The 12635-nt window shown below is 37.7% G+C and overlaps 1 protein-coding gene across 7 annotated transcripts in view; it reads right to left on the reverse strand.

Annotated features, from left to right (window-relative positions):
* The window catches only part of dnm3a (dynamin 3a), a 208098-nt gene that overhangs the window by 42473 nt on the left and 152990 nt on the right, over window positions 1-12635 (reverse strand). For 6 of the 7 annotated variants that reach the window (XM_060830134.1, XM_060830133.1, XM_060830131.1 and 3 more), the window contains one exon: window positions 4802-4913. The exons of the other annotated variant lie outside the window; for it this stretch is intronic. In XM_060830134.1, coding sequence (XP_060686117.1) covers window positions 4802-4913 — 112 coding nt within the window. The remainder of the gene's footprint in view (window positions 1-4801; window positions 4914-12635) is intronic. 7 annotated transcript variants of the gene reach the window in all.

Below are 12635 nucleotides of genomic sequence, written 5' to 3' on the forward strand. Positions count from 1 at the left end.
CATTTGTGTTAAGTTATAAATCACGCAACACCAGGTTATAGTCCTACAGGTTTAATTGGAAGCACTACCTTTCGCAGCACTGCTCCTTCATCAGGTGGTTGTGTTTCTATATATTTGTAGACAATAGACAACAGGTGCAGGAGTAGGCCATTCAGCCCTTCGAGCCTGCACCGCCATTCAATATGATCATGGCTGATCATTCCTAATTAGTATCCTCTTCCTGCCTTATCTCCATAACCCTTGATTCCACTATCTTTGAGAGCTCTATCCAACTCTTTCTTAAATGAATCCAGAGACTGGGCCTCCACTGCCTTCTGGGGCAGAGCATTCCACACAGCTACCACTCTCTGGGTGAAGAAGTTTCTCCTCATCTCTGTCTTAAATGGTGTATTTTTAAGCTGTGTCCTCTGGTTCGGCATTCACCCATCAGCGGAAACATGTTTCCTGCTGCCAGAGTGTCCAATCCTTTCATAATCTTATATGTCTCAATCAGATCCCCACTCAGTCTTCTAAACTCGCTTCAGTCTTTCGGTGTAAGGTAATCCCGCCATTCCAGTAATTGACCTCCTGAACCTACGCTGCACTCCCTCAATAGCCAGAATGTCTTCCCTCAAATTTGGAGACCAGAACTGCACACAGTACTCCAGGTGTGGTCTCACCAGGGCCCATACAGCTGCAGCAGCACCTCTGTAATTGTTAACAAAGCTATACTATCTGCAATATAAATTCGATGAATTTTAATTATTTCCTGGCATCAAATATTTTAAAAAAAACAGAAAATGTTAAGAGTCTTAGCAAGTCAGAAAGCATTGACAGAGGGAGAAATAGAGTTAATGCTAGTGACATCTTATCAGAACTCAGAGATGCTGGAAATTCACAGCTGTACTCAGGTCTATAGCCATGGTAAAGGTTATTGTGGGGGAAAAACGTGAATATTAGTTGGAGTCACAAAAAGACAAAGGTCTATGATAAGGTGGAGGAGGGGTAGGATTTATGAAATGACAGAAAACATGAGAATGTCAAGCAAAAGTGGGTGCCAAATAGAAAATACATCCAGAGAAATGGAAATGGTGCCAGTAGAATAGCAGAGGGGAGAGAAGTATGAAAGATTTGGCAAAGACGAGAAAGGCTTTTGTGATCTATGAATGTGGCACAAGAAAGGAAGGTAAACAAGGACCACCCATCAGCAAAACGCCACCTGATATATCCTTCATTCTCAATGATTCTCAGGCAGCCAGTTATCAGCACCTGTTATCCAAGGGATCAGTAGTTAAAGTCCTAAGTTGTTAATGTCAAAGATTCGGCTAGTGACATGTTTAGCAGAAAAATTAGATGCTCTTACTCAAGTTTGCATTGAGCTTCAAAGGAATTGTGTGAGAGGCCAGGAATATTGATGCCAGAGTGGTAGTGGAATGGAGACTTCCACTGGCAAACAAATGGTATGCTTGCCATCTAAATCAAGCTGTATTCAAAATTACTTATCGATTTGTCTTTGGTTTGCCCGGAGTAGAAGAGACTGCACCTTCAGCAGTGTATAAACTCTAAGTTGGAAGAAGTACTCATTTTAAATAGTGAATTTTAATGTTAGGATTTTTTTGATAGCAAAATTACAAGTCTTACATGAGAAGTGCTACATACCATAGTTGCAAATAGTGAAATTATACCAAACTTGCTCAGCATTTGGTATTTAAACATGTGCAGAAAAAAGATAAAAGATGAAACATTAATTTGAAGCGAGATCATATGCACGCGAACTGTCATCGAGTTCAAGGGAAATAAAAGTGGGATGGAACATGACTTACAAATAAATTTTGACTTCAAATCAGAATGGTGGAACAGAACTTGGCTACGATATGCATTTGAGAAGATATACAAATGAACTTATAAGTGAAGCAAAAATGTGTTAAGTATGCTTGAAATAGGAGTAGGCCATTCGACTGTTTGAACTATACTTTGCTATTTGATGAGATCTTGGCTGATCTGGTTGTAGTCTCTATTTTCCTGTCTACCTCCTGTACAATTTACTTCCTCGGCAGTCTAGAACCTTTCTAACTGATCCTTAAAAATATTCAATAACCCTTCCTCCACTGCTCTCTAGGGGAGAGAATGCCATCAGACTTACAATCTTCGGATAATAAATGCTTTCCTGATCTCCATATTAAATGGAAGACCTATTATTATTAAAGTGCCCCTTAGTTCTAGTTACTCCCAAATGGAGTCATTTCAGCAGATACCCTAAACCACCTCTCATTCTTCTAAACTCCAATGGATACAGGCCCAAACTATCCGACCATTTTGGACAGCTTTTAATACAATTACAGTTCATTCTGCTATAACACACATTTCATGAATGCGAATTCATTGTAACGTGACTGACGAATTGGGGACATTGCTTCAAAAGCGTGAACTTTTAAAATGTGTGTTGGCTGTAACGCAATTACATTAAGTGCTGTTTCTAAATTGCAATTTTTCTATAATGCAGGGTTGCACATGAACACAACCATCATGTTATTGGACCATACAAACCCTGCACTTCCTTGCTTTCATGTGCCATTCCACTTGCAATAAGTGACATTATTCCACTTGTATTCTTAATCACTTGCTATACCTGCATGCCTACTGTTCCCTGATCCTTCTGTGCTGCAAATATCCCCCCTTTTCAAGAAAATGTGGACACGTTCATATTTAGCAACATTACAATCCATCTGCCAAATCTCTGCCGACTCACTTCACTTATCAATCACTCTTTGCAGGCTCATACATCTCCACAACAACCTAAAAAATACGGATGATTTCCCTAGAAGTACTGTCCAGAGGAAACCTTGCGTGGTGATGTCACACAGCAAACAGAGGCATTCTTACCTCACTATAACAAATTCCAAACACTTTTATTTCACCTTATTTATTGACAATAAACAATTACTTTCAGCCATGTAACCTTTCTCTTTGTGAAACAGTACCAATAACAGTTTAGAGAAATTATGAAACAACTTATACGTTATAATTGAAAATAGCATAAACAAGGTATAAGAAGCTGAACAGCAGAGTATTCTTATAAAACGTAACAGCATGTTGAGAAAATGAGCTGCACCTAAACTTTTGAAAACATTACATCATTTTTATTTAACAGAAATATATTTTAATGCTTCGTGTGAAACATAATGAGAAAAGTGCTATAATTGCCCAATTTTAACAACAATGTTGGCAACATTTTATTTTACATTACATCACGACCTTACACAAGCCATTACTAAGCAAGACAAATTAGCTCATGTAAAATGTGAAAACTAGGCCTTAGTTATTAAGAGCTAAAAGGGCCTTTAAGAATATAAGAGTACTGTAAAATATAAAAAGTTAAGAACAAACACCAAGGGAACACAACTCAAGGTGAAATTCCAGAAACTACATCAAAATTATTCCAATAGAAATATTTAAATTAAACCCACAAAGGTTAAAATCATCAATATAAGTGGTCAATTATACATTATTTACATTTGAGTATGGATGTCAAACATTTTTTTAAACTGTGCATTAAGATTGAAATTCAAACCAGAAGATGAATTATGACTGAACAATTACTTCATAGATTTATCCTTTTCTTAAAAAAACACACACAAACTAGTAAATTATCTCTATGGTAGCTTCTGACAATTGCAAATTTCAACTTTGTGAATAAAAACTGAATGTTGATCTGAATGATTCTTGTCAAATTTTCATAGGCTGCATTTGTTTTGACTATCACTGTTTTCAACTTGGAATACTGAAGGAACACAACATCATATAATTATTTCCCTGCTTTTATTTACTTATACAAACTAATATCAGACCTTGCTTCCATTCCATCACCACCACCCACTTTCTTTTTATCTGCCAATTGAGAAAACACTAATTTACAATGACTAAAAATAACTAGAAAAACATATTATTTGAAAGAAATAAAATCAATGCATATGACTACAAACCATCATAATTTTACAATACCTAAACACCTGGGATAGGATAAGAACATAAGAAATAGGAAGGATAAGCCATTCATGCCAGCTCATCATAGCCTTCAATTTCCTGATATTTCAAAAGTCTATCTATCTCCTCTATAAACATTTTCAGTGATCTAGCCTCCACAACTCTCTGGTATAAAGAATTCCAGTTATTCACTACTCTCTAAAGAAGAAATTCCTTCACCTCTCATTTTTAAACGATTCTCCTCTTATTCTGTAACTTTGTCACCTAGTTCAAGTCTTCCCCATTAGTTAGAATGTTCTCAACATCTATAGGGATAGGACTATAATGCTAAATTGTTAAATGTCATCATTAATTAGTTTATTTCAAATGCATTTACTGTGACAGAACATATCATTCTTTAAAGATTCCTGTTAAAACAAAAACTAATGGATGACTATAAACAGCTGTAAAACACAGGTGGTGTGCTTTCTAGCATTGAAAAGAGGCTTTAGGTAAGAAAATATTAATGAATAACAATGTTAGTAAATGAGAGAAATTCAGACACTCCTGATGAAAGCTAAATTAATTCTCTAAAAATGCAAAGAGAACATTTTTGGCCATAGTTCTTTCTACTTCTGGGTGACAATTAACAAGTTAAAGTAAATGGTGATGACATCAACTAAAATAACTCACTTATTTGGTATTCTCATTTTGTATTGTGTAGATGCACATTCATACAATGACACAATATATACATATTGGCCAAATTTGTAGACCTTCACTATTCCCTTCTATTTCCATCACTTTGGAACTAAATTCTAAACCAAACTGTATTCATCCTTTGAAAAAAGCAACTCACTATGGATTTCTCTGGATAAACACCTGCACGAAGAAATGATGCCTTCCAACTCTCTACTTCCTCTTGAGAATCACAAGCAAGCTCCAAAACACGATAATCCTTGTAAACATTCCTGGTGAAAGCAAGAACAATGAGAAAATACCATTGAAACTGTATACTACATTTCACTTGAAATAATATAATGCAGGTATATATTCACTTTTTGTGTGTGTTACACAACTAAAGGTCCACATTTTACTACATTACGCAGAATGTACAGCATTCAAACAGGCCATATCAAATAGTTTTTAGATTAGATTAGATTAGACTTACAGTGTGGAAACAGGCCCTTCGGCCCAACAAGTCCACACCGACCCGCCGAAGCGAAACCCACCCATACCCCTACATTTACCCCTTACCTAACACTACGGGCAATTTAGCATGGCCAATTCACCTGACCCGCACATCTTTGGACTGTGGGAGGAAACCGGAGCACCCGGAGGAAACCCACGCTAACACGGGGAGAACGTGCAAACTCCACACAGTCAGCCGCCTGAGTCGGGAATTGAACCCGGGTCTCAGGCACTGTGAGGCAGCAGTGCTAACCACTGTGCCACCGTGCCGCCCACGGTGTTCTTGTATTTACACTCTACGCAAGTCTCCTCCTATTCTATCTATCATACTCAGCCTTTCAGCATATGCTACTATCCCCTTTTTCTCTGACAATCATCTAGTTTCCTTTTCAAAGCATCTGAGCCTCAACTATCTACTGTGGTAGCAGGTTCCATATTCTAGCTATTTCAATTAACGAAGAAATGTCTTTATCTGGTATTAATAGCATAAATTTTGGTTCCTTCCATAGTGGAAAATTTTTCCCACATCTAGCCTGTCCAACTCATTCACACATTGAAAATTTCTGATCAGGTCACCTCCCAGTCTTCTCTCATCTTATAGTTACAGTGCTCCAAACTGTTCAGTTTTTCCCAACTAAATACTCATCACACTGGTCTAGGAATAATTGGTCATTTTGGAGTTGAACAGTTTGATTGCAAAACTGAAGTAGAGAAAGTGAAGTTTCAGAAGTTTTGCATTTGACAAAATGAAGGGTATAATAAGCAATTTAGAGCAATCTACTGCAATGAAACATTATACAAACATTAACTGCCATAATCAACTGTAATTTTGATTGAGATTATATTAAAACAATGCTGAACTTGATGATTTCATGAAATAATTTATTTTCCAAGATAAGGGTAATTAAAACAAAGGCCCATTTTGAAATAAGTCCATATAATGCTTAAGAGGTTATAAAAATAAATTGTGTGAAGGCAAAGCTGGTTAGTGAAGCAATTCTTCATGATACACAACTGAAGACAAGGAATAAAGTTTGTTTAATAGACAATTCATGAATTAGTTAGAACAGTCTTACTCAGATGAGTTAATTGCAGTCAAGTGGAGAGGACACAAAGTAGAGCGAACATCTCTGTTACACAAAGTTAACCTAATGCAATGATATTTGCACAACTCTTCCTTTCAGCTTTTGCAGCCTACTCAATGTTTTTTTTTATTCAGAATTCTTCCATCTCAATGAGGAACTTCAGACGAATCCACAGCCACCAACTTGCTCTGAAAACTCTGCTCACAGTTTCATAGCTGCAAGAAATTCTACCACAGCCAAAACCAATTCAGTATTCAACAATACCTGAAGTCAAATAACCTGTAGTACTAGACTGGGTAAAAACAATGACTGCAGATGCTGGAAACCAGATTCTAGATTAGTGGTGCTAGAAGAGCACAACATTTCAGGCAGCATCCAAAGTGCAGCAAAATCGACACCAGCACCACTCTTCCAGCACCATAATCCATGTAGTACTAGACTGCCAATTCTTTGATAACCATGTCTTTTTGAGAAAATACATTATTTTGTAAAAGGTGGTGTAATTAGGAACATTGACAGAATTGTAAATATTCAGAACATCTTTAAAAAGGGCTTCATACTTTAAGTTTAGCATTAGCATCTCAGTGGTCTCTGCTGTATATTTTCTTTCTGCCGTGAGGTGCAGAGTTGCACAGAGTTTATCATAATTGTGCAAAGATAGTTAAGCAATAAAGGTGATATGTATTTAGCATATCCCACAACAGTTTACATCCAAAAATGACTCCATCATAAAATGTTATTTCTGGAAATAATTTTCATATTTCATGATTTGATCTCCCCAGACTTAAGTGAAAAGGAGGTTTTAACAACATCCTTTTTCATTGTTTTGAGAGCGCACTGTGGCCAACATTTCACCCAATAAGCAGACCATCAGTAAATTTCAGTGTTCAGCTACAAGTTAATATAAGTGCATTTCCCATTACCAAAAGTAATATTTTATAGCTTATAAAGTACATGACTTTTATCGATTAACAATAATCTTTCAATTATAAATTATTCAGGTTTTTACAGACTTAGGTTTGTTTGACTGCTGAAGGAATAATCCATGCTTTGATCACCTTGAAATTTGGCTATTTCAATGCTTTCCTGTTTGGTTGCCCATGATCTTCAATCCAGAAACATCAGCTCGTCCAAAACTCTCCAGTCCATACCCTAAGTTGTACCATGTATCCTTCGTAGAACATTACTGCACTTACTGACCCAACAATGCTGTGGATTTCCAAATGCTATCTTTGACTACCGATCTCTCCATTGTATTACCTCTAATTTTGACTGCCTCTCATCTTCTCTAGCCCTACAACCCTCCAAGAATTTAGTTCTGGTTCTTGCTTATTCCTAATTCTAAATGCTCCACATTTGGCAACTGTGAATTCAGCTGCCTAAACCCTAAGCACTAGAATTCCCTCCTGAAACCACTTCATCTATCTCTTCAGCTTGAAGATCCTCCTCAAAAGTTTATTCTTTGGCTTATGGTAATACTTCCTTTCCTGTGTTTCTGTGAAATGCAATGGGATACTGTAATATGTCAAAGACATGATATAAATGGCTGGACATATAGCGATTCCCTGATCCAACTGATTAGTTTAAAAAAAAGTAAGTGTTTTACATTGGAGTACATTAAAAAATTACAAGCATTGTGGCTATCCCCTATTGAAAGCCCATTCTAATGCTATGCTTGTAAATAAGAAAAGGTCCCTGGGTAGCATATGCTCAGTCTTTTTATTAAACAGTTCTCCAGCTCCCTTCCTCAGCTGTCGCACTCACTGCGTCCCACTCTCAACTCTTTTGCTGTTACCGCCCACCTTATTCTCCCACTTGCTGATTCCCACTTCTGATTATCCAACGGAAGGTGTAAGCAGGAGAGTTAGGGGAAGGCCGAGGAAAGTTGAGTGGGGGCGGGGGGATCAAGGGAACGAAGTGGCGAATAGCAAAATCTGCAGAGTCGGTGAATGGGAAGGTTGGCAGAAGTACACAGTGAGTGGGAAATGGCAAACAGGAGCTAAGTAGAAAGAACAAAGAATATTACAGCACAGGAACAGGCCCTTCGGTCCACCAAGACTGCACCGACATGTGATGCCATTCTAAACTAAAAACCTATCCCTCTATTCCCTGCCTATTCATGTATCTGTCAAGATTCCTCTTAAGTGTGCCTCTCACATCTCCTTTTATCTTATACCTATGTTCCCTGGTATCTGACATTTCTGCAAAAGAAAACCCAAAAGAACTGCTGATGATGAAAATCACAGGAAAATAACAACAGAAATTGCTGGGAAAACATAACAGGTCTGGTAGCACCTGTGATTTTGAGTTCAGTGACTCTTCTTCAGAACTGATGAGAGCTAGAAAAGGATAGGTATGTATCCAGAATTTTTGGTGGTGGTGGAGGGGTTGTAAATGATAGATGGATATAGTGCCCAATGGGAGATAAAAATAGCTGGACAGACAAAGGAGTTGGTAAAGGTCAGCCTGAGGGAATGGATAGCTGCTAATGTACATTTCTACCCTGGGGAAAAGAGTCTAACTATCACTTTTACCCATGCCTCTCATAATTCTGTAAACTTCTGTCATCCTTTAAAGTTCAAGTGAAAGCAAATCAAATTTACCCAATCTCTCCTCATGGATAATACTCTCCAAACCAGCAACATCCTGGTACACCTTTTCTTAACTCTCTTCAAGGCCTGCACATCCTTCTTATAGAATTGTACACAATATTCCAAATGTGGCCTAATTAAAGTTCTATATAGCTGCAACATGACTTGCCAATTTTTATACACTATGCCACAACCAAAGAAGACAAACATGCCACATGCTTTCTTAACCAACTGTGAATCTGTACACTTCTATCCTTCCGTATATTGATGCTAACTAAGGGTTCTGCCACTTACTGTATCCTTCTCTCCTACATTAGATCTTTCAAAATGCATCACCTTGCATTTGTTCAGATTAAACTCCATCTGCCATTTCTCTACCCAAGTCTCCAGCCTACCAATATCTTGTTGTATCCTCTGGCAATCCTCCCCACTATATGCAGCAATCCCAATCTTTGTGTCATCCACAAACGTATTAATCAGGCCACCTATATTCTCCTCCAAATCATTGATATACATTATTAATAACAGGTGTCCCAGCACTGATCCCTGTGGAACACCACTGCTCACAGATCTCCTGTCAGAAAAACACCTATTCACCACTTTTATGACTAAGCTAGTTCTTACCAGCTCACCATGGATCCTATGTGAGTTCATCCTTCGCATCAGTCTGCCATGAGGGACCTTGTCAAAGACCTTACCAAAGTCAATATAGATAACATCTACTGCTTTGTCCTCAATCAGCCTTGTCATTTACTCAAAATATTCAATGAACTTTGTGAAACATGACCATCTCCATATAAAGCCATTCTGCCTATTAAGTCCATTATTTCTCTAAATGTGAGTAAATCCTATCCCGGAGTAATTTTTCCATTAATTTCCTGACCACTGACATAAGGCTCAACAATCTGTAATTTCCCAGATTATCCCTGCTGCTTTTCTTAAACAAAGGAACAATGTTGACAATTCTCCAGTCCTCTGGCACCTCTCCTGTGGCTAAAGACAATACAATGATTTCGTGCAAGGCTCCAGCAATTTCATCAGGTGCCTCCTGTAACATTCTGAGATTGCTCCCATCAGATTCTGGGGATTTGTCTACCTTAATGCTTATCTAAACACCCAACACCACCTCCGTTTTTATACTGACATGCCCTAGAATATCAATATATTCGTCCCGGGACTCACATCATGTCCTCCTCCTTTGTGAATACGATGCAAAATATGTGTTAAGAGCCTCACCCACTTACTGCAACTCCATGCATAAATTCTCCCCTTAGTCCTGGAATGGACCTACTCTTTCTGTCTTGCTCCTTATATATATATATGCATAAAACATCTTGGGATTTTCCTCAATCCTTTTTGCCAAAAACATTTCATAGCTTCTTCTAGCCCTCCGAGTTCCGTGCATGCATTTTCTTACTACTTTCTTTGAAATCTTTGAAGTTTATCTATCATCAGCTTCCACATCTTACATGTGCTTCCTGAATCTTTTTGACGAAGCTCTCAACTTCTCTTGCTATCCAAGGTTCCCAAATCTTGCCACATTTATCCTTTTTTTTAAGAATTAGGATACTTACAGTGTGGAAACAGGCCCTTCGGCCCAACAAGCCCACACCGACCCGCCAAAGCGCAACCCACCCATACCCCTACATTTACCCCTTACCTAACACTACGGGCAATTTAGCATGGCCAATTCACCTGACCTGCACATCTTTGGACTGTGGGAGGAAACCGGAGCACCCGGAGGAAACCCACGCAGACACGGGGAGAACGTGCAAACTCCACACAGTCAGGACGTGGTGGTCCTGAACTCTAATCAATGGGCCTTTAAAAGGTTTCCACATGCCTGACGTGGATTTACCCTCAAACAGCTGCGCCCAACTTACATTCTCCAGTTCCTACCTAATATTGTGGCAGTTGGTCTTCCCCCAACTTCGTATTTTCACCCAAGGACTATTATCCTTATCCATAAGCAATTGAAAACTTACAGAATCATGGTCACTGTTCTCAAAATACTTTCCCAAGAGTTACTCCAGTCCTCTGGCACCTCTTCTGATTTAGTAAGAGATTTCAAGTCAGTCACTTATTTTTTGATGGAAAAATTGCATCAGGAATGCAATCTTATGATATGTTTTCATATGGAAGAGTGCATTTCATTTGGCATGTTTTTGATCAGCGAGACATTTGTAGGACTACGTTTAGAATGCAAAACAAGGGATAGTTATACTAAGTATTTTCAGACCAGAATAGTCCACATACACACACACTCTCCAACATTGATGATTATCCTTCATAAAAATCAAACACCATGATACTCCGACAATTTTAAGTGACTTACGCATTTAATTAATATGTTTCATCAATAATATTCCAAGGCTATTGCAAAGTCCTCATGCAACAAACTGTACATTTAAGGCTTATATTCTGAGGGCCAAAAGAAGCTCTGATCAAACTGATGCAAGACCTTCTGTGAGAACATATGAATCTCTGCTGTAACCGTAGCATCTCTGTATGTTGCAAGGAGGACAGAAATCTGTCAATAATTAGACTGGTTGAAGAGGAAACTCAAAAATTAAAACCATTTGAATTCTGGGATGTGCCAAGAATTTTCTCTTTTTCTGGGGGAGAGAAAAATTTTGTAAAATCTGATTATAGTTACAAAAATGCAAAAGAACATAATAACATGTACAAATTGCCATGCCCTTATTTTGAAAAAGTTATTTTTCAAGTATTTTCCGAGTCATAAAATGCTGAATCCACCAATAAACAGTAATCAACAGTAAGGACATGCAAAAGGTTTTCATTTGCTATGCTATGCTAGCCACCTTAATTTAAAGCCAAGTGCCCAGCTTAGCATTGCTTTTTTTTTAACAATCAACTTGATTTTAGTGAAACCAGATTAGCAGAACTAAAGAAGAAAATCTGGTGAGTTTTTAAAATAAACATTGGTATAAGCAAAATTTACTCAAAAAAATCAGACTGAGAATGGAAATGAATTTAAAAAATTCCAATTCCAAGTCTTCCAACAATGAATTATCTAGGTTAACACTTAGGACATTAAAAAAAACTCTCAGCACAAGAATGTGAAAGAAAAATTAACCAAATGAAAACCATTTAAGAAATGGAAACAAGGCATTTTGCATATTTGGAAAGAGAACAAAGATATCTTTAAAACCAAAAGAGTGTACATCTTGTTTTCATTAGTTTCAGTGTTAAGATTAAATGCACTGGGATGAGAGTTCCCAACTCTAATTCTAAAAGAGTCGCTGGAATCTCCTTTTGTGCAGCAAATTTGAACTCCTGTAACATTGCTCATGGGTTGTCTGGGATCTAGAGCACAGTTAAGATATTTAGATGTTACCCTGGTCTATACTTTTGAAGCTACTTTTCAGGTATTCCCTGTGGGTAACTAGTGTAAATGAGCACATCCTGAAGTCAATTAAAGTATAAGTATTGTTGCATCTGAAAGTCTGTGCAGCTGCTTAGCTCCCCTTCTTGGGAAAAGGCCAGGTTATCAAAAGGTCAGAAAAATCAGCAAGACGTGGATAGCACTATTTGTTTGGTCAGTTCTTCAAAAACTCCAGTTGTTAAATTGTGATGTGTTGGCGATTTGTACAAACATGATATCCAAAGTGCCATAAAAATACATTGGATGTAAGATATGGATTAATTGTTAGCAATTCCTTCTGTTCTATCGGCCTTAGTTAGAGCTAGTACTGTTATAAGAAGGTGCTGAATTACCTTTCAAGAGAGGAATTTACATCTCCAGTTAATACATTTGGAAAGAAGCTTGCAAGGGTTCTGTCCAGAGACAAGGGGTAAAATTCTC

This window comes from Hemiscyllium ocellatum, chromosome 9 (genome assembly GCF_020745735.1).
Source record: "Hemiscyllium ocellatum isolate sHemOce1 chromosome 9, sHemOce1.pat.X.cur, whole genome shotgun sequence".
NCBI classification, from domain to species: Eukaryota; Metazoa; Chordata; class Chondrichthyes; order Orectolobiformes; family Hemiscylliidae; genus Hemiscyllium; species Hemiscyllium ocellatum.